At 43.1% G+C, this 21,237-nt stretch overlaps 2 protein-coding genes across 3 annotated transcripts in view; one reads left to right on the top strand and one right to left on the bottom strand.

Moving 5' to 3' along the window:
* IQCB1 (IQ motif containing B1) overlaps positions 1–1,529 on the bottom strand; it is a 57,858-nt gene extending 56,329 nt beyond the window's left edge. The window contains exons 1-2 of the mRNA XM_079766359.1: positions 1,436–1,529; positions 871–953 (exon numbers count right to left, since the gene is read on the bottom strand). The gene's annotated coding sequence lies outside the window, so the exon portion shown is untranslated. The remainder of the gene's footprint in view (positions 1–870; positions 954–1,435) is intronic.
* A 130-nt stretch (positions 1,530–1,659) lies between these two features.
* Positions 1,660–21,237, top strand: part of EAF2 (ELL associated factor 2) — a 42,242-nt gene continuing 22,664 nt past the window's right edge. The window contains exons 1-3 of one of the 2 annotated variants that reach the window (XM_079767122.1): positions 1,660–1,855; positions 10,321–10,415; positions 19,243–19,379. In XM_079767122.1, coding sequence (XP_079623248.1) covers positions 1,759–1,855; positions 10,321–10,415; positions 19,243–19,379 — 329 coding nt within the window. In that variant the 5' untranslated portion in view covers positions 1,660–1,758. Of the gene's footprint in view, positions 1,856–10,320; positions 10,416–19,242; positions 19,380–21,237 lie in introns of those variants that run through there. The other variant, XM_079767123.1, reaches the window with a different exon arrangement.

Raw genomic sequence — 21,237 nt, 5'->3', positions numbered from 1 at the left:
TCACAAAGATTTTATTTAGGACATATTCCCTCCCAATGCGCTGATTGGGAAGGAAAAGTATACACACACACACACACACACACACACAAATTCACATATGTAAAATAAAATAATTATATAAAATGTTAAGTGCCAAAAAGATGACACAGAAGATAATACAGATCATAAGAGTCAAAGGACTGGGCTTCCCTGAACCAGTTTTTTTATTTGTAAAATAACCAAAGCAGCAACTCCTACTTCCTAGAATAATTCAAGATTTATTAGAGAAGGCAGTCACCAAGGTTGGCCCTAAAATGTTGCATGACAGTAAAGTCTCGATAATAATAACCACTTGGAGAGCTTTTATTATGTTGAGTTTTAAATGCTTTCATGCATTAACTCATTTAATTCCCTCAACAACTCTAAGGTGTAAGAACTATTATTTCTTCCCCCAATTTTTACAATGAGCACACTTAACTTTTTGTTTTGGACAAAGTCACACTGTCAAGTATGAAGTTCAAACCCAAAGATTCTGGGTTTGACTTCACCACACAACAAAGTCTCAGTACACCTTAAAAGAGTCGCATTTAGATAAGCAGGTAAGATTATGGGAGGCATTCATCTACCTGTCTGGAACAATAAATTGACAAGTCTGGCTAAGGTATTAGTTAGGTAAGGGAGTAGAGTTTTATTACATTATTAACCTTTTTGCAAGTGCTTCTCCTCTAATACAACACTTCTCTCATCTTTTTTTAAATTTTATTTTATTATTATTTTTTAATTACTTTATTGACTAAGGTATCACCTATTTGTCCTCTCATCTTTATCACTACTAAACTCATGAACTTTTTGACAGAAAAAAAAAATGTTTTCTATTATAAATGCTATTACCCTGTTGCCAGAGCACAAGCTCTGGCCTTGATCTTTCAGGAATCTGGTCTTCTTGGCTGTGCGGTTACTGCCTCCACGGATCCCTGTTCAGGAAATAAATCAGACAACCCAGTGCAATGTAGTTGCAATTGATCCTAAACATCTGCAGTTTCGAACTCCGAATCTCCTCCCCCCCCCCCCCCCCCCCCCCCCAGCTTCACGCGACCTGATCCTGTGAGTCCTAATCGTACACACGGAGAACTTCCTCTGGAACAGGTCAGAAAATGATTGCCTAGGTAACGGCGTCGCCTCCCAGTCAGGTCCCAGGACCGAGGCTCTGAGGCGTCGGGCTCCTTTCCCCCTGATTCTAGATCCAACTGGGGCGCCACCAGGCCTTGGGCCCCGAGTCCGCCCCTCCCCGGGCCTCAGTTTCCAGGCTACATCTCCACAGAAAGGGCGTGCAGCAGGCCCATTCTCCCGTTAAGAGCTCCGACATGCCGGGTCACTAGCTCCAGAAGTCTGGAGCCCCGGCCTCCTGGTACCTCGGGGCCCTCCCCTTCCCCAGCCACCACCTCGGGCCCGTTACCTCATCCCGCTTCGCGTCCCTCCACCAAAGGACCCCGCTCCGACCGCGCACCTCCGCGGCACGGCGTTCCCGGAGCGGCGTGCGTCGCAACGCGGGAAAAGGCCTGGAGGCGGGACCGGGATTCTGGAGCCAAGGGGCGGGGTGCCTCTCGCCAGGCAGCCAATCAGCTCTCGAGATGCTCCCAGGAGGCGCGCGCGTTGAGCGCGGGGCGGAGTCTGGGCTGGCGGCTCCCGAGGCAGCGAATACTGCTCCTCAGGCTGAGGTGGCAGACGGTCTAGCGGCGCGTCCCGCGGCGAAGGCGAAGTCGGAGCCGAAGGAGAATAATGAATGGACCCCGGTACATCGACAGTCGCGAGCGGATTCTCAAGTTGGGCGATAGTTTTGAGAAGCAGCCGCGATGCGCCTTTCACACTGTGCGCTGTGAGTGAGGACAGTCCTGGGAAAAGGGGGGCGCTCTGGGGACGGGGGTTTGGAGGCGCAAACGTCTCCGAGTTGTGTTCCCACAGACGCCCTTATTTTGCTGGAGAACGGGGTGCCCTGCGCGATCCCCCGCCCCGCTTGGAGTCCTAGTGGGGGGTCGGTGGAAGGAGTCAGAGTTCAGCAGGTGTGGATAAACCCTGGACAGAGAGATTTTAGTAAAACCAACAGGCGCAAGGGAAACTTGGTGAAGAGGGTCTGCAGCAGTGACTGGAGACAGACATGACTGCTGGATGATACAGAGGTGGAAAGGAAAACAGTAAGGTGACCCATGGAAGGGAGCAAAGGACCCAATTTAGACAGAGGGAAGGGAATGCCTTGAGGCTGGTGGACAAATAATCCTTTTTTTTTTTCCCCTTCACTTTTTCTGTTTGGCTAATTAGAGTTCTTATTTAGTGTGTTCCTGGGGAGAGATTCTGCACCATTCTAATAATCTGCATCTCTTTTGGATTCCTGATTAGCAAATACTGATCATCAAAAGTATTGGAGGGTGTGTTATTCTTTATTGGAAAGATATTTACCTCCCTGTGATGTCTCCTTTTGATTTCCTTTTGGTTGTCTTCTGGAACTAGTTTTAATAAATTATCATTTTTTATGTGGAGGTAGAAAAGGGAGCTCTTTTGCGTTAATAGTTGGATGATACAGATTACAGAAAGGAAAATATAGCATATTATGATTTGATATGTAAAACATTCATTCTTTGCATAATAGCCCTCATAAAATTATAGAGCGGAAAGGAAACTCTGAGATCATTGAGTCATAACCTCTTACTTTTCTGTGCCAAAATTGTAAAGTAGGTATTTTTTCACTTCCTTTCCCCAGCTCTGCCCTTCCTTGGTGTCTAGCGTCTCAGTTTTACATTTTTCTCAGTCTTCCTGCTCCTAGACCATCCAGAGATCTTTATGGTTTTTACTCTGAGGTGACCCATGCTTCAACCGAAACACCGAATTAAAACTTACATTCCCCAAATGTTTAGTAAGTTTTAGACAATCTAATTATATTGACTCATAGTAAAGATATGAAGAACCAATAGGCTTCTAATTTTCCAAGGATATACTTACATTTTATAAAGGGTTTTGTTAAGAAAATCAATATCCAATTGATGGAATAAATGGGGGAGATATTTGCAAACAGAGGCTCTTAAACAATGTTCCTTGAGTTCTTCTCCATACTCTGTTGTCCTAAGCTCCCCACAGTGAGACAGTAAGTGCTGGCTGTCAAGTTTCTTGCCTTCTTCAGTCCCATTTTACAAAAGTGTATTGTAGTTATTACCTTGTTTCCCCATGATTTTCTCTCAACTAATACTGCCTCTCTTCTTTCCTCTTCTTTCTCAGGTATACAGTTTAATTTTTCCAAATTACAGAATTTACGATAATAAAAATTTGCTCAAGAATATATTTTCATATAACTTGGGTGTATATTCTCTTTTTAAGGATGTGAACCCCAAATTAAGTGAATAAAAATAGCCTTTGAAAAGCACTTTGCAGGGATTTCAAAGCCTTTCATTTGTAAAAGTTCTCAAAATGCTGAAATTGTGTCATAAGAGTCTGAGAGTCAGATGATCCACCTACAAGAATGAAAATAAACTAAAAAACAACCACAAAAAACCCAGATGTGTGAATACACTCTTAGTCCTGTGGAAGACATTAGAAAGGTTTTCAGCCCTTTGGTTTTATTCTTGTTTTTGAAGGAGGCAGAATATTTCTATATTTATTTAAATACTTGAGGCCCGGTGCATGAAATTCATGCACTGGCAGGTGTGTGTGTGTGTGTGTGTGTGTGTGTGTGTGTGTTTGTGTGTGTGTGTGTGTGTGTGTGTGTTTGTGTGTGTGTGAGGTGTCTAAGCCGTCAGTCGGACATCCTTAGCACTAATTTGTCACCATGAGCCTCACTTCTGGCTGAGCAGTGCTCCCCCTCTGGGAGCGCACTGACCACCAGTGGGCAGCTCCTGCATTGAGCATCTGCCCCCTGGTGGTCAGTGCATGTCATAGCAAGCCGTTGAGTGGCCTTAGCATATCATTAGCATATTATGCTTTGATAGTTTGAACTGACAACCAACTGAGCCACAGGAAAACCAGTCATTATTCTTGAGGATAGATTCATTTTCCTTATGATCCTCACTCCTAAGGACTCATAGTGAAGGAAGGAAACTACAGAATAGGTCTGATTTTCATACAGAGCAGGTGAACCTAACTTATAACAAACACTCAAGTCAATATAGTCTGGGAGAAAGTAACATACTTTCTTTATGTAAAGGAGTAATTATGCCTGTCCAATATGCTGAGGCTTTGGAAAATCTATATGTGAATTTTGGCCTCCAGCACATATATGTTATGCAAAATGGCAGTAATAATATCTAAATTGTAGAATTTTTAAAGAATAATAAGATAGCAGAAACAACTTAGCACAATATTTGGTGCGTAGTAAAGAATAAATAGTAGTCACCATTTTTCTTGAAGGGTTACATTTATGTGTATGAGGAATGCCAATGAATGTAATTTACTTAGACTTTCAAAAGCATTTATCAGGGCTTGGCAATAAAACTATCAAAAAGATAGTCTGGCATGTGGTAGGGCAGACATGGGATGTTCTATAAATGATAAGCTAAATGCTTAGCAGCAGATGTTTCACTAGGTAGAAGAGTTTAACAGGACTCACTAGAATACATTTTGGATATGGGATAGTAATAGTTTTACAATGTATATTCAGATAAGGGAATAATCATTGAAATTTCTAAGTTTGTAAATGATATCACTTTTTTGTTGTCACAAAATGAAGAGCTCATGGGCATTGACTACAGGGAGATTGTCTGAGGTGTCAAGTGGAGCCACTCCCAATGAAGTAATTATTAAGCTTTTATGTGAGAAAATATTAGAAAGTACAGTAATGAAAAAGAAGATTAAAATTATAATGATATGTTCTCTGATCAGTGCGGTATATTGGCAAGAGTGTGGGTTTTGGAGTTAGTTGAATTAGTTCAAATCCCAGGAAGTAAATTTATAATAGTAATTGTGGAATCTTTTATGAAGATATTGAGATTATGTTACAGGCAAAATAGTCAGAAAAGTGATTAACATTAACAGAAAAGTATTAAGTACAAAGTAGGATATGTTTTTCTATTCTTTATGTAATATTAGAGGCCTGGTGCACAACATTTGTGCACTGGGGGTGGGGTCCCTCAGGCCGGCCTGCGCCCTCTTGGGGAGCGGGCCTAAACCAGCAGGTGGACATCCCCTGAGGGGTCCTTAGTGCTGCCGCGGAGGCAAGAGAGGCTCCTGTCAGTGTTGCTGCGCTCGCCAGCATGAGCCTGGCTTCCGGCTGAGAGGCACTCCTCCTGTGGGAGCGCACTGACCACCAAGGGGAAGCTCCTGCGTTGAGCATCTGCCCCCTGGTGGTCAGTGCACATCATAGCGACCAGTCGTTCCGCTGTTTGGTCGATTTACATATTAGCCTTTTATTATATAGGATAAGTAATTGTATTGTAAAGCTGAAGAAAATAACATAGATGAAGGAAATCCAGAGGGAAGAAATAACAGTAAAATTGGTGGTGAAATTTCCAAACCAAGGAGAACCGAAAGAAATAAACTATTTAGTTTGGAATCAGCAATTTACAAGAGAATGCATTTGACATTTGGAAACATATGGAAAGCATGAAGATTAGATTATTCAACAAATTCTAAAATTCTAGAGCTATATACTTAACCCTTTGAAACTGAAAAGTTGTCTACTTTTAAAAAAACTTGTTTTGCCTTGGCCAGTGTGGCTCAGTTGGTTGAGCTTAGTCCCATACACCAAAAGGTCACAGATTGGATTTCCTGGTCAGGGCTTATACCCTGGTTGCTGACTCCATCCCCAGTAGGGGGCATGCAGGAGGAGGCAGCTGATCAATTTTTCTCTCTCTTGGATGCTTTTCTCTCTCTCTCCCTCTCCCTTCCTCTCTCTCTTTTCCCCCCCTCTCTCTAAGATAAAAAAACCCCAAACATTTAAAAAAAACACTTTTTTGTTTGAAGGTAAATAAACGACATTACTTAAATAACATAAAAAGTGAAATTTATTTATCTTAATAGAATAATAGAAATGCAAATAGGTTCAGAATAGTTTTGATAGACTTACTTATTTTATTTTATTTGTAAACTAGAGGCCCAATGCACAAAATTTGTGCACTGGGGGGCAGGGGGCCTCAGCCCGGCCTGCACCCTCTCACAGTCCGGGAGCCCTTGAGGGATGTCTGACTGATGGCCTAGGCCCACTCCTAGCCGTTAGTTGGACATCCTTAACGCTGCCACGGAGTCGGAAGAGGCTCCTGCCACCGCCATTGCGCTTGCCAGCTGTGAGCCTGGCTTCTGGCTGACCGGTGCTACCCCTTTGGGAGTGCACTCACCACCAGGGGGCAGCTCCTGCGTTGAGTGGGATCAGGCTGAAACCGGCTCTCCAACATCCACTGTGGGATCCTGGATTGTGAGAGGGTTCAGGCCAGGCCGAGGGACCACACCAGTGCACGATCGGGGCCAGGGAGGGACATGGGAGGGCGTGTCCAACCTGTCTTGCTCAGTCCCAATTGGCCAGACCCCAGTTGCCTCAGCCCCACCTCATCCAGCCAGAGTCCCCCAGTCCCCTCAGCCCTGCCTCACCCAGTCGCCACAGCATCCAGCCTCATCCAGCTTCAGTCCCCCAGTCCCCTTAGCCCTGCCTCATTCAGCCGGAGTCCCCCAGTTCCCTCAGCCCCGCAGGGGAAGGCAGTTGGGGGTGATCGGGCCAGCAGGGGAGGGCAGTTGGGGGTGATCAGGTCAGCAGGAGAAGGCAGTTGGGGGCAATTGGACCAGCAGGGGAGGGCAATTGGGGGTGATCAGGCCGGCAGGAGAAGGCAGTTGGGGGCGATCAGGCTGGCAGGGTAAGGCAGTTGGGGGCGATCGGGCTGGCAGGGGAGGGCAGTTGGAGATCATCATGCCAGCAGGGAAGCAGTTAGACTTCAATCAGGCCGCCAGGGGAGCAGTTAGGGGGCTATCAGGCTGGCAGGCAGAGTGGTTAGGGGCAATCAGGCAGGCAGACAGGCGAGTGGTTAGGAGCCAGCAGTCCCTGATTGTGAGAGCGGTCCCAGATTGGAGAGGGTGAGGGCTGGGCTGAGGGACACCCTGTGGGATCGGGCCTAAACCAGTAGTCGGACATCTCTCTCGCAACCTGGGACCGCTGGCTCCTAACCGCTCACCTGTCTGCCCGCCTGATTGCCCCTAAATGCCTCTGCCTGCCTGCCTGATTGCCCCTAACCCCTCTGCCTGCCTGCCTGATCGCCCCTAACCTCTCTGCCTGCCTGCTTGATCGCCACTAACTGCCCTCCCCTGCTGGCCTGATCTTGCCCCCAATGGCCCTCCCCTGCCGGCCTGATCTCGCCCCCAATGGCCCTCCCCTGCCGGCCTGATCTCGCCCCCAACTGCCCTCCCCTGCCAGCCTGATCTCGCCCCCAACGGCCCTCCCCTGCCGGCCTGATCTCGCCCCCAACGGCCCTCCCCTGCCGGCCTGATCTCGCCCCCAACGGCCCTCCCCTGCCGGCCTGATCTCGCCCCCAACGGCCCTCCCCTGCTGGCCTGATCTCGCCCCCAATGGCCCTCCCCTGCCGGCCTGATCACGCCCCCAACTGCCCTCTCCTGCTGGCCTGATCTCGCCCCCAATGGCCTTCCCCTGCTGGCCTGATCACCCCTAACTGCCTCTGCCTGCCTGATCACCCCTAACTGCCCTCCCCTGCCAGCCTGGTTGCCCCCACTGCCCTCCCCTGCAGACTGATCTCTCCCCCAATGGCCGTCCCCTGCCTGCCTGATCACGCCCCCAACTGCCTCTGCCTGCCTGATCACCCCTAACTGCCCTTTCCTGCTGGCCTGATCTCATCCCCAACTGCCTTCCCCTGCCGGCCTGGTTGCCCCCAACTGCTCTCCCCTGCCGACCTGATCTCGCCCCCCAGCTGCCTCTGCCTGCCTGATCACCCCTAACTGCCCTCCCCTGTTGGCCTGATCTCACCCCCAACGGCCCTCCCCTGCAGGTCTGATCTTGCCCCTAACTGCCCTCCCCTGCTGGCCTAATCTTGCCCCCAACTGCCCTTCTCTGCTTGCCTGATCTCGCCCCCAACTGCTCTCCCCTGCCGACCTGATCTCGCCCCCAGCTGCCTCTGCCTGCCTGATCACCCCTAACTGCCCTCCCCTGCTGGCCTGATCTCGCCCCCAACTGCCTCTGCCTGCCTGATCACCCCTAACTGCCGTTCCCTGCCGGCCTGATCTCACCCCTAACTGGTCTCCCCTGCTAGCCTGATCACCCCTAACTGCCTCTGCCTGCCTGACCGGTGGGAACCCTAGTGACCCAGAGAATGACTAAGCCCAATCTCAAGAGGACAATTACAACTTGGCTCCAACCAACCACTGCCAAAAGGAATGAATATGGGCTAGGTATTGCCAGGTTATCTTCTGATTTTTTTTTTTAAGATAAGCTGGTAATTAAAAATAAATTTGGTGCCCTAGCTGGTTTGGCTCAGTGGATAGGGTGTAGGCCTGAGGACTGAAGGGTCCCAGGTTCAAATCTGGTCAAGGGCACATGGGTTACAGGCTCCATCCCCAGTAGGGGGTATGCAGGAGGCAGCCCATTGATGTTTCTATCTCTTTCTCCCTCTCCCTTCCTCTATGAACACAATAAAATATTTGGTGTGGTTCAGTTGGTTGGGCATCAACTCATGTATCAAAAGAGTTCTGGGCTGGATCCCCCAATAGGGGGCATATAGGAGGCAGCTGATCGATGCTTTGCTCTCACATTGATGTTTCTATTCCCCCCTCTCTCTTCTTCTCTCTCTAAAATTCAATAAAAATATTTTTTTGAAAATAAGTTTGGAGGTGGTTCAGAGAAGGAATATGAATCGGAGTCAGTTATGAATATCCCTTAGGAACCCATTATATTAAAGACATTGTGCTAGGAGCCACAGTTCTGGAGGAATTCAAGTATGAGGCATTGTGCTTTAAAAGTTATGGAGACTTGGGGGACAGGGGCAGGCTGGAGGGGGATCAGTGGGGGTAAAAAGGGGACATATGTAATACTTTCAACAGTAAAGAATTATTTTTTAAAAACAGTTTGGATTCCAGTCAAGAGCATGAGGCAACCAATTGATGTGTTTCTCTTACATCGATAGAAATTTCTCTCTGTCTTTCCCTCTCTCTTTCCCTCTCTAAAAATCAAGGAAAAATATCCTCGGGTGAGGATTAAAAAATATATAAATAAATAAATAAATAAATAAATAAATAAATAAATGTTACGGAGACTTGATTTGAGGTGGTGACCACATAATACAGTGCACAGATGATGTGTTATAGAATTGTGCACTTAAAACCTGTATAATTTTATTAACAGTGTCACCCAATAAATTAAAAATAACTAAATAAATATTACAGTCCAATAGGACACAAAGAGTTAAATAATTTCTGGTAATATATGTTAGATTTTCACAAGTGATACTAGAGGCACGGTGCACGAAATTTGTGCATGGGGGTCGGGTGGTGGGGGGGTGTCCCTCAGCCCAGCCTGCACCCTCTCCAATCTGAGATCCCTCTCACAATCCAGGACTGCTGGCTCCCAACTGCTTGCCTGCCTGCCTGATTGCCCCTAACTGCCCTCCCCTGCTGGCTTGGTCACCCCTAACTGCCCTCCCCTGCAGGCTTGATCACCCCCAACTGCCCTCCCTTGCAGGCCTGGTCCTTCCCAATTGCCCTCCCCTGCTGGCCTGATTGCCCACAACTGCCCTCCCCTGCCGGCCATCTTGTGGTGGACATCTTTGAACACATGGGGGCAGCCTTCTTGTGTGTTGGAGTGATGGTCAATTTGCATATTACCTCTTTATTATATAGGATGGTAAATGCTACAGAAATGGATAAGAGTTGAGATTTTGGAGAGTAAGGAAAGGGCTAAGCACAGAGACCCCTCCATAGAAGAGAGAACTTTGAAATAGGATGCAAATTCTAAGAGAGCAAAAGCACAGAGAAAAGAAGAAGGGCAAGCTCTAGGTACTTTGATAGTTTAGCCTTTTGTTGATTGGAAGCTAGTTTGAGGCAAGAATGGAAGGAGATGTCTCTCAAAAGATATTATAAAAGAAGATACCGTTGTCTTCTTTCCCCATTGATGTTGGTATCAGTGAAACTAATGTCAGAGGTTGTTGGCCAACCTCTCATCTTTTTATTCTAGCTGAATTTTGTGGTTCCTTATTATACATACAGAAGTAAACTGGATTGTATTTTGTTTGTTTATTTGTAATATAAAGACTCCTTTAAACCATTTTAATTACTGGTTGTTGAAAAATGTTTTATCACTCTGACATATGCTCATATCTAAGTAATAGGGTATTGTTTCATCTTATAAAAATCTGTATCCGTATCTATTTTTAGATGACTTCAAACCTGCTTCTGTTGACACTTCTTGTGAAGGAGAACTTGAGGTTGGCAAAGGTGAACAGGTGACAATAACTCTGCCAAATATAGAAGTGAGTATATATATATATTTATTTAAAATATATTTTTATTGATTTCAGAGAGGAAGGGAGAGGGAGAGAGACAGAAACATCAATGGTGAGAGAATCATTGATCAGCTGCCTCCTGCATGGCCCACACCGGGGATTGAGCCTACAATCCAGGCATTTGCCATGTGCCCTGACTGGGAATCAAACCGTGACCTCCTGGTTCATAGATCGACACTCAACCACTGAGCCATGCTGGCCAGGCAGTATCCTATGTAATAAAGAGCTAATATGCTAATTAGACAGAACAGCTGAAAGACCTTCTGGACATCCTTCTGGACAACCTTCTGGACGAAGCCGTGGTGCGAGGGCCAGCTGAAGCTGCGAGGGGCTGTATGGGCTGCTGGAGCTGCGAGGGCTGAGTGCCTTGCATGAATTTTGTCCATCGGGCCTCTAGTTTCTATATATTTATTTATTTTACTTATTATTATTATTTTTTTTTACTGATTTTTTAGAGAGAGGGGAAGGGAGAAGGAGAGAAAATAGAAACATCCATGATAGAGAAACATCATTGGGCTGCCTTCTGCACGCCCCCTACTGGGGATCGGGGCCACAACCCGGGCATATGCCTGATCGGGAATCCAACCAGCAACCTCGTAATTCAGGGGACGACGCTCAATCCACTGAGCCATACCGGCTGACCTATTTCTATATATTTAGACTAAAGGGATATTTTTTAAGATTTCCACTGAATTTAAATGAAATAATTACACAATTCATGCATTAGGTAGCTATTGGGAATACAGAGATATATTAGACACGGTCAGTGTCCTAAAAAAATGTTATTTAATGAGGAAGACAGGAAATAATGGTTTATAATATAGAAACATAAGGACTATCATAAGGTTATATACAGAGTATTATGGGAGTACAAAAGTGAGGTAACTCAGCCAGGAGAGGGAAATGAGACAAGAGGATATACTATTTTGAAGTTGCCTAGGTGAAGAAAAGAAAAAGATAATGGGCTAAGACAAAGCAACTGAAGAGTCTGTTACATTTGAAGAACTATATATAAGCTACTTTGGCTAGGTGAGAAGGGATGCATTTGGGGACATACTGAGAGTTGGAAAGGTATTTAATAATCAGGTAGTAAAGGACCTTTGTGTAATGCATAAGTGTTTGAACCTATCCTGTAACTCTTTTAGACAGCTAGAATGAAAGAGAATTGTTAAAATTACCACCTGTGAAGAGCAAATATTTTTCTGCTTGCAGTCCTTAAATAATTATGAATAAGAATAGAAATTACAATTTCAACTGAACTTTGTGAATTTTTCCTTTTTAATTAAAGAACTTCTTAAAAACAAGTAGGAGGTTTACTCTTCAGAGTTCTTAATTTTGTAGGTATTTTATGGAACTGCAATGATTATTAGTTTGAGGCATTTAGATTCTCCTATTTTCTTTATGAATTCATTTCTGGTAAAAATACTTAGAAGCTTGGAATCATCCCATAAAATAGAACTTTTATTATACTACTAAAGGCCCGATGCACGAAATTCGTGCAAGGGGCTCAGCCCTTGCAGCCCCAGCTTCGTCCGGAAGGATGTCCGGTCTAATTACCATATTATGCTTTTATTATTATAGATACTTTTAAGAAGGTTCTGATGGTTCTTCAGTAGGGTAGATTTTCTAATTCTCATTTCTCTAGGTGTTTGTTTGTTTTGATAATATTAAATAGAAGAAACTAATAAAAAATAAAGACAATATAGTTGGTTAATATTGGGCATTGCAAATCTCTTTTCTTTATAAACAGTTCTATATGGTTGACTGCTATAAAATTTCAAAATGTTGAATTTTGAAAGGAAAAGACTGTTATAATTTGTCATTGGTGCAGTCCAAGTTTGGCATATTTTTAGTGCTGACTATCTTATGGGGTACTTTTGTAGGCCTCAATGAAATAGCCCACCGGAAACTTCCAACTACAATTCCTATTATGTAGGAAATGCATCTTTACTGGTTGCTTATGATTTTATCCCTCAAACCTTGGACTTATGAGAGTTCTATACTAGTATGTTTGGTGGACTATTATGCCATTCTATATATTGAACCCAATCTGATTCCTTTCATTAAGTTTACTTAGCTCATATGGGAAAATAGCCCACCACATTCTGGAGATTTCAGCCTAATTTAATACCAGAGTCCTATTTTAACAGCTTGTTGTAGTTATATTTTTAAATTAATTATATCTTTTATCATTACATAATCAACCCTTTTTATCCTGTTTTGGTGATTTTTAAGCTTAAATGCTACCTTATCTGATATTAATATTGCCACCTTTGCTTTCTGTTTGCATATTCATGGAATCTTAGTTCTTTTCCTTTTATTTAGCTGACATTTTGTTTTAAGTATATCTTTTGTTAACAGAATATTGTTTCATTTTTAAACCCAGTTTGACACATTCTATTTTTACTAAGAGAATTATATACACATTTAATTCAAAGTTGACATACTTAATTTTTACTTCTATCATTTTGTATGTTTATTATCATTTTGTATGTTTATTAGTTATTTTGATTTATTTCTTCATTTTTGTTCTTTATTTAGTTTCAGGCATCTCTTCTTTCTTTTTCTCCCTTCCCTCCCCCCCTCATGTTACTTTAGGAATACTATTGTACATTTCCATTTCATTACTGATTACTTCCTTTTCTGGTATTTATAATCAGGCATGATCAATTTGCCTGTCAGCAGATAAGAAACAAAACTGGAAGGAGAGTATGGAGGAAAATAACAGTAATCTAGATGAGATGATGATTGTATACTTGAAACTTAGTAATTTTTTAATCAATATTGTACCAATAAATCAAATAAAAAATAGTACGATGAAAATTATATCTTAAACACCACCAAAATGTTCTGAGTTGGGTAACAGCAGTAAACAGCAGGAGATGATAGGATGTATTCAATAGTTATTTAGAGGCGACCTGCCTGGCTGGTGTGCCTCAGTTGGTTATTTGGTTGGAGCATCATCCCACACACCAAGAGGTGGCAGGTTTGATTCCCAGTAAGGGCACATAACCAGGTTGCCTGCTCCATCCCCAGTCGAGACACGTTTGGGAGGCAACCGATTTCTTTCTCTTTCTCTCTCTTTTTCTCTCTCAGATCAATTTAAAAAACACACATTATTTAGAGGCAAGGATGGTTCATATACTTAGGAGTCTCTTGGTACTTTAACACCCCTTTCTTGGGGTATGGTATAAGATACTGGGAATAATTAAAGTTTAAAATAAGGGTTGTTACACTTGAAACCTGTATGGTTTTGTGAACCTATGTCACCCCAGTAAATTCAATAATAAATAAATAAATAAATAAATAAATAAATACCAATAGACATATGAAAGGATGCTTAATGTCACTAATCATCAGAGAAAAGCAAATTAAAACCACAATGAGATATCACCTCACAACTGTCAGAATGGCTATCATCTATAAATAGACAAACAGGAAGTTTTGGCGAGGATGTGGAGAAAAGAGAATCCTTGTGCACTGTTTGTGGGAATGCAGGAAGCAGTATGGAATTACCTCAAAAAAATTAGAAATGGAACTACCTTATGGCCCAGCAATTTCACTTCTGGGAATATATCCAAAGAAATCCCAAACACTAATTCAAAAGAATATATATACCTCTAGGTTCATTGTAGCTTTATTTACAATAGCCAGCATTTGGAAGTAGGCCAAGTGCCCATCAGTAGATGAGTGGATAAAAAAGCTGTGGTACATTTATGCAATGGAATACTACTGAGTCATAAAAAAGAAGGAAATCTTACCTTTTGCAACAGCATGGAGGGACCTGGAGAGTGTTATGCTAAGTGAAATAAGCCAAGTACCATACTATTTCACTTATATGTGGAATTAATGCTGGGGTGATATCCAGCATCTAGAAGGGTTCAGGAATCTGGAGAAAGGCTGCGTGTAAATTAATAAAGAGACTAGAAATATAATATAAATTTGTAATCCATGGGGGAGCCAGAGGAAGCTTAGCTGTAGTAGCTAAGTTCTCTGAGTCTCCGGACCCAGGGCTCTTTTTATTCCCACACTAGTGGCCCGGTGCACGAAATTCGTGCACATTAAAAGGGGATTAATTAGAGGAAATAATTTAATATTGCTATTTGCCCTTTCTCTATAATAGAAGTGTCAGAGATGAAAGAAAATTAGTAAAATGTATGTGAAAACCTTCCTCCTGTCAGAGTCTGGGGCACACCACGTGACCCAGAGTCAAGTCCCCATCCACCCACATGTGCCTCAAAATCACGTGAGACCCAGACCCGGCCGGCCCCCGCCCCCATTGGGCTAGATCCAGACCCAGCCAGTCCCACCCTTGTCAAGCCCTGCCGGGCAGGGGACGTAGCCTCAGGTCCCCTGGCCCGGCGCCAGGACAGGGGGCATGGCCTGAGGTCCCCCAGCCCAGACCGGGACAGGGGGCATGCCTTGAGGTCCCCCGTTAAGCCCCGCCAGGTGGGGAACATGGCCTGAGATCCCCTGTCAATCCCCGCTGGGTGGGGGGCATGGCCTGAGGTCCCCCGTCAAGCCTCGCCAGGCGGGGGACGGGGGGTCGCAGCTTCAGGTCGCCTGGCCCGGCACCAGGAGGGGGGCACAGCCTCAGGTCCCCCATCAAGCCCCACTGGCAGAGGGGTGTAGTCTCAGGTCCCCCGTCAAGCCCTGCTGGGCGGGGGGCATGACCTGAGTTCCCTCGACCCAGCACTGGGGGTGCACCTTGAGGTCCCCCATCAAGCCCCACTGGGTGGTGAGCACGGCCTGAGGTCCCCTGTCAAGCCCCGCCAGGCAGGGGGGTGCAGCCTCAGGTCCCCTGGCCCAGTGCTGGGGCGGGGGGTGCGGCCTGAGGTTCCCCAGTCTGGTGCCGGGGTTGGGGGCGTGGCCTGAAGTCCCGTGTCAAGCCCCATCTGGTGGGGGGTGCGGCCTGAGGTCCCCCAGCCTGGCGCTGGGGCGGGGGGGCAGCCTGAGGTTCCCCGGCCTGGTGCCGAGGTGGGGGGCGCGGCCTGACATCTCCTGTCAAGCCCCACCTGGGGGGGGGTGCGGCCTGAGGTCCCCTGTCAAGCCCTACGGGGGCGGGGAAGGGTGTAGCCTCAGGTCCCTGCTGATTGCTCGTTAAGGCTCCTTATGGGAACTTGGCTTCAGCTGTGGGTGCAGCCATCTTTGTGATGGAGTGATGGTCAATTAGCATATTCCCTCTTTATTAGATAGGATTTTGCCCTATAGCAAAGCAGATACACATATCAAAGGTAAGATTTAGTATACAGTAGGCATTGTCAGGTTGGGGGAAATGCCCTTGGCCTGTGGTTGGCAAACTGTGGCTCGCGAGCCACATGCGGCTCTTTGGCCCATTGAGTGTGGCTCTTCCACAAAATACTACGGCCTGGGTGAGTCTATTTTGAAGAAGTGGCGTTAGAAGAAGTTTAAGTTTAAAAAATTTGGCTCTCAAAAGAAATTTCGATCGGTGTACTGTTGATATTTGGCTCTGTTGACTAATGAGTTTGCTGACCACTGCCCTTGGCTGTTCAGCTGTTTGGCCAGCAGGAGGCAATAACATGTAAATTGAAATCCCCTCAGCTGTCTGGTAACAGGCAATAATATATGCAATCTTCAGGTTTGGGGAAATGCTTTTGGCCATTCCAGTAGGCAATAACATGTATTCAGCCTTGCTGAATATAGAAGCCCATCAACCTTTTGAGGACTTACTGTATTTATTATGACATGCTGGAATTAGCCTCCAGCATGGAATCAATGAACAAAATAAAGTAGAGATAGACTTTGGATACAGGGAACACGCTGACAGCTGTCAGAGGAGAAGGGTTGAGGGCTAGGTGAAAAGTATGAAAGGATTAGCAAAGAGAGAGAAAAAAAAAAGAAAGACTCATGGACACAGATAATAGTATGGTGATTACCAGAGGGAAGTGGGGATGGGTAGAGATAGAACAGGGTAAGGAGGGATAAATGGTGCTGGAAGGAGACTTGACTTGGGATGGTAAACGCACAATACAATATACAGATGTTGTATTATAGAATTGTATACCTGAAACATAATTTTATTAATCAATATTGTACCAATAAATTCCATATAAAATAGTAAGATGAAAATTATATCTTTATTACCACCAAAATATAGTCAACTGTATTTCAGTCCCTTTTTTAATTTTCCCAAGATAATGAAATATATCAATGACTTACAAAAATATAAATAAAATAATAATGGTGCTCAATTTCATGAGGACAAAAAGTTTAATTTTTTAAAACTTGTTCAAAGTGTGAAAGACAGGTATAGAGACTATGAAAGTCTTATTTAACTTGTTAATTACAGTAAAAATGTTCATATTGTTGGTATTCAACATTCATTGAGTGTCTGTGAAGGGCTTCGTAGTTTAGTTGCTAGGAGCAATTCAAAAATTTATGATCTAATCCTTATTCCTTAGTAACTCAAGAGTACAATAATGTATTATAATTTTAAGATGTATTCTATTCTAGGTAATAATACAAATATCTTTAATAAAAATACATTGCATGAATCTCTATCAACTGTAATTTGGAGTCCTTGCTATTTTGGGGTATCATAGTCACTTGTTTTCAGCCAGGACATTTGAAAAATATACTTACCAGCCAAGTAGCCCCATTTGTTTTGTCATGATCATGTTTCTGGCTCGTCACATTACCTGTGCTTCACCTCAGTGCTCCACATCTCACTCTTCTAAGGCCACTCCAGACGTTCTTGTCTGTGTACCTTGCATGCTTGATTTCCTATAGATTTTTTTAAGTCTTAGATGTGAGGTGAAAAACCTGTTCTTTTCTTTTGGTTTCATCATTTTCTCTCCCTGCCTTTCAGAAGTCTCTAATCTACCCCCCATTTATGGTATCTTTACCTAATTTATCTCATATTACTTCTTGTGTTACATGTTAAATCTCTAATGATTGTTAACTTTTAAAATATGATATACCCTTTAGTCTTTTTAGAAGTCACCCTTTTCTTTTTTTATTCTTTTTTTTTAATACATTTTATTGATTTTTTACAAAGAGGAAGAGAGAGGGATAGAGAGTTAGAAACATCAATGAGAGAGAAACATCGATCAGCTGCCTCTTGCACACCCCCTACTGGGGATGTGCCCGCAACCAAGGTACATGCCCTTGACCGGAATCGAACCTGGGACCCTTGAGTCCGCAGGCCGACGCTCTATCCACTGAGCCAAACCGGTTTCGGCAGAAGTCACCCTTTTCTAACCTGATCTAATATTACTGTTTGTTTGACAAAATTATTATAATGAATGTTTTAACATTTTAATGCATTTTTATAAAGTAAAAAACAAGTAAATATAACACTTTATTGTTTAAGGATACATATGTATGGAATAAAGTTAAAAGATGATAAACATAAAATTCCTTAAAGACTGAGGGATGCACATGAAGGAGGGAGGAGGAACACATAGGTCGTGAGAACACATTGGTTGTGAGCAATGATCTAGGTCAGTGGTCAGCAAACCGTGGCTCGCAAGCCACATGCGGCTCTTTGGCCCCTTTAGTGTGGCTCTTCCACAAAATACCACGTGCGGGCGCGCACGTACAATGCAATTGAAACTTCGTGGCCCATGCGCAGAAGTCGGTTTTCGGCTCTAAAAAGAAATTTCAGTCGTTGTACTGTTGATATTTGGCTCTGTTGACTAATGAGTTTGCCGACCACTGATCTAGGTTTCTTTAACTTTTTATTATGGAAGATAGTATAGTATAATGAACCCCCATGTACTCATCACTGAGCTTCAATAATTATCAGCATTTCGCTAATATTTTTTATATATTCTTCTACCACTTTTTTTCCTGGTATATTTTAAAGCAATCCCAGATATTATGCCATTTCATAAATGCTTATATATGCATCTCTAACTGACAAGGATTTTTCTTTTTTTACCTAAGTAACATGCTGTTGTTACATGTAGCAGAATTAATTATAATACTGGATCCATAGTCACATTTTCATGATGCTCTCAGAAATGTCTTTTTACAGTTTTCCCCCTAGGAATCCAAATTAGAGTTTCTATAATATTTTGACTATGTTTCTTAAGTATCTTTTATTTTGTAAATGTCCCTTCCCCTTTTTGTACAATTAGTTTGTTAGAGAAACCAGGTTATTTGTCGTAGAGAATATACCTTTGTTCTGGGTTTCAAATTAGTTCTGTCTGGTATTAACTTGTTCCTTTATTCTTCATATTTCCTGTAAACTGGTAATTATAGTATTTAAAGACTGGGTGAGAGTTAGATTATTTGTGGGTTTTTGTTTTGTTTGTTTTTGGATGATGCTGCATACTTTCTTTTATATCACATCATGAAGTATATAATGTTTGGTTGTCCCACCTTTCATAATGCTAAGTTTAATCAGTGGGTTTACTCTAACAGGTGTTTCTTGATACATTAATTTTCCTTAATCTGCATAGGAAAGCACCATTTTAAGAAAATACAAGATTTTTAAAACTAAACTTATAAAGGAAGAAAAGGGATAGAAAATATGATTCAGGGCTTCTGTTCCCTTATCTGTAAAATATATTGGTTGTATTAGAATTGAATCCCAATTACCTGTTGTAGACGAATGAAACAAATCTTTACTGACTCAGGGAAATTACTTTCTCTATTCCCTTTCCTCAAGGATAGCAACTTTAAGATCTCAGCCTCTCTTCATCTTTGACTTTTACTAAACTTAGGTAGGTGACTTGAAGTATAGCTTGAGAAACAGAAGATCTCAAAGTCCCTCCCAACTGAATTTATATGATAAATTTCAAGTACTGATAATTAACTTTTTAAACAGGGATCAACTTCACCAGTAACTGTTTTTAAAGGTTCAAAGAAACCTTACTTAAAAGAGTGCATTTTGATAATTAACCATGATACTGGAGAATGTCGACTAGAAAAACTGAGCAGCAACATCACTGTAAAAAAAACAAGGTATGTGGTTAACAAAATAAATTCTTTTATCAGCACATAATTGCTAAGGAAATGTCAGTGAAAAAAACTATTTGATTAAGCCACATTATTATATAAGGGTTATTTCTATGTGATACAAAAATGTTTTAACCTTTTTTCAAGTTTAAATTTGGTGGAGAGCCTTAGCCACAAGCTTGTACCATTTCTCTCTGTGATACATAAAAACTTGTTTTGTTTCTGAATATTTTCTACATGTATAGATATAATTTCTTCTATATAGAACTGGACTGAAAGGAGCCATTATGTACTCTTCAACATGATTTCATCTTCATTAGTAAAAGTGTCTTGAACACCTAGAATATGTAAGGCACTTGGAGAAGGAAAGTTTTCTATATAAGTACTAACCTCGAAATTTCTGCATTTTAATTGGGTTAACATATAATTCTATTAGGAAAGTCAATAAGAGAATATAGCCATCTCATATCTTTTTTTGGAATTAGGCAGGTGCATTAATTGCTATCTATAATAATAAAAGCGTAATATGCTAATTAGACCGGACAGCCAAACGACCTTCCGGACGAAGCCGCGAAGGCAGAGGTTGTTAGGGGTGATCAGGCAGGCAGGCGAGCAGTTAGGGGTGATTAGGCAAGCAGGTGAGCGGTTAGGGGCTATCAAGCAGGGAGGCAGGGAGGCAGAGGCGGTTAGGGGCGATCAGGCAGGCAGAGGGGTTAGAGGTGATCAGGCAGGCAGGCGAGCAATTAGGGGCATCAGGCAGGCAGGCAGAGTGGTTAGGAGCAATTAGGCAGGCAGGCAGAGGAGGTTAGTGGCGATCAGGCAGGCAGGTGAGCAGTTAGGGGCAATGAGGCAAGCAGACAAGTGGTTAGGAGCGATCAGGCAGGTAGGCAAGTGGTTAGGGGCAATGAGGCAGGCAGGCAGAGTGATTAGGGGCGATCAGGCAGGCAGGCAGGCAAGCGGTTAAGAGCCAGCAGTCCCGGATTGCGAGAGGGATGTCCGACTACAGGTTTAGGCCCAAGGGATGTCCGTCTGCAGGTTTAGACCTGAGGGGAACAGGGCCTAAACCTGCAGTAAGACATCCCCCGAGGGGGTCCCAGATTGTGAGAGGGTGCTGGCCAGGCTGAGGGACCCCCCCCCCCCGTGTTTGAATTTCGTGCACTGGGCCTCTAGTATAATATAAGGGATTTGCTCTCAAAGCTATGCAAATAGTATAGATAAAAATTGCTTTAGGAATTAAAGGAAGAGAAAGATTATGGTTGCTTGGAGCATTCAGGGAGCCCTTATTGATATAATTTGAGAGGAGGTTAAGATTTAGGGCTTTTCCACCCTAAACATACTTGGTGATAAGAATTACCTTTCATGCTTATTAAATATATGAGTTCCCAGGTGATTTTTTATTGGTAGGAAAGTTTGAAAATGACTGATTTAATTGATCAGAGAGAACATGAGGATATTTGAAGGCAGGAATATATCTGACTTATTTGGGGCCAATGAATAAGACCTGTTTGAATAAGGCAGAGATTTGTCTCTGTGCCTGCGTATAAATAAGTATTGGAAAGTGAGGAGTGAGGTTGATAGTGTATTAAAAGTAAGGTCATAAAGGTAGGTTGAAGTTAATACCTTCAATATTAACTATGAAATTAGGACGTCTTAAAGGCTCCATTGGCAGTGATTATGTATTAAATTTTTTAAACTAAGGATTAAATTTTTTAATTAAAAATAGTTTTGTTTTGAAACATTAATACACCAAACAAACTGAGTAAAGTGAAACTATGTGGGAAACAGGAAAATGCATACAAGGGAGAACTGACAGAATTTGGTGACTGGAAAAAGGAGAGAAAAGTCAAATATAATTGTGTTATAA

Source organism: Cnephaeus nilssonii, assembly GCF_951640355.1.
Source record: "Cnephaeus nilssonii genome assembly, chromosome: 3".
NCBI lineage: Eukaryota > Metazoa > Chordata > Mammalia > Chiroptera > Vespertilionidae > Cnephaeus > Cnephaeus nilssonii.
The sequence above is the reverse complement of the archived record's forward strand: the minus strand, read 5'-3'. Positions and strand labels throughout refer to the sequence as shown.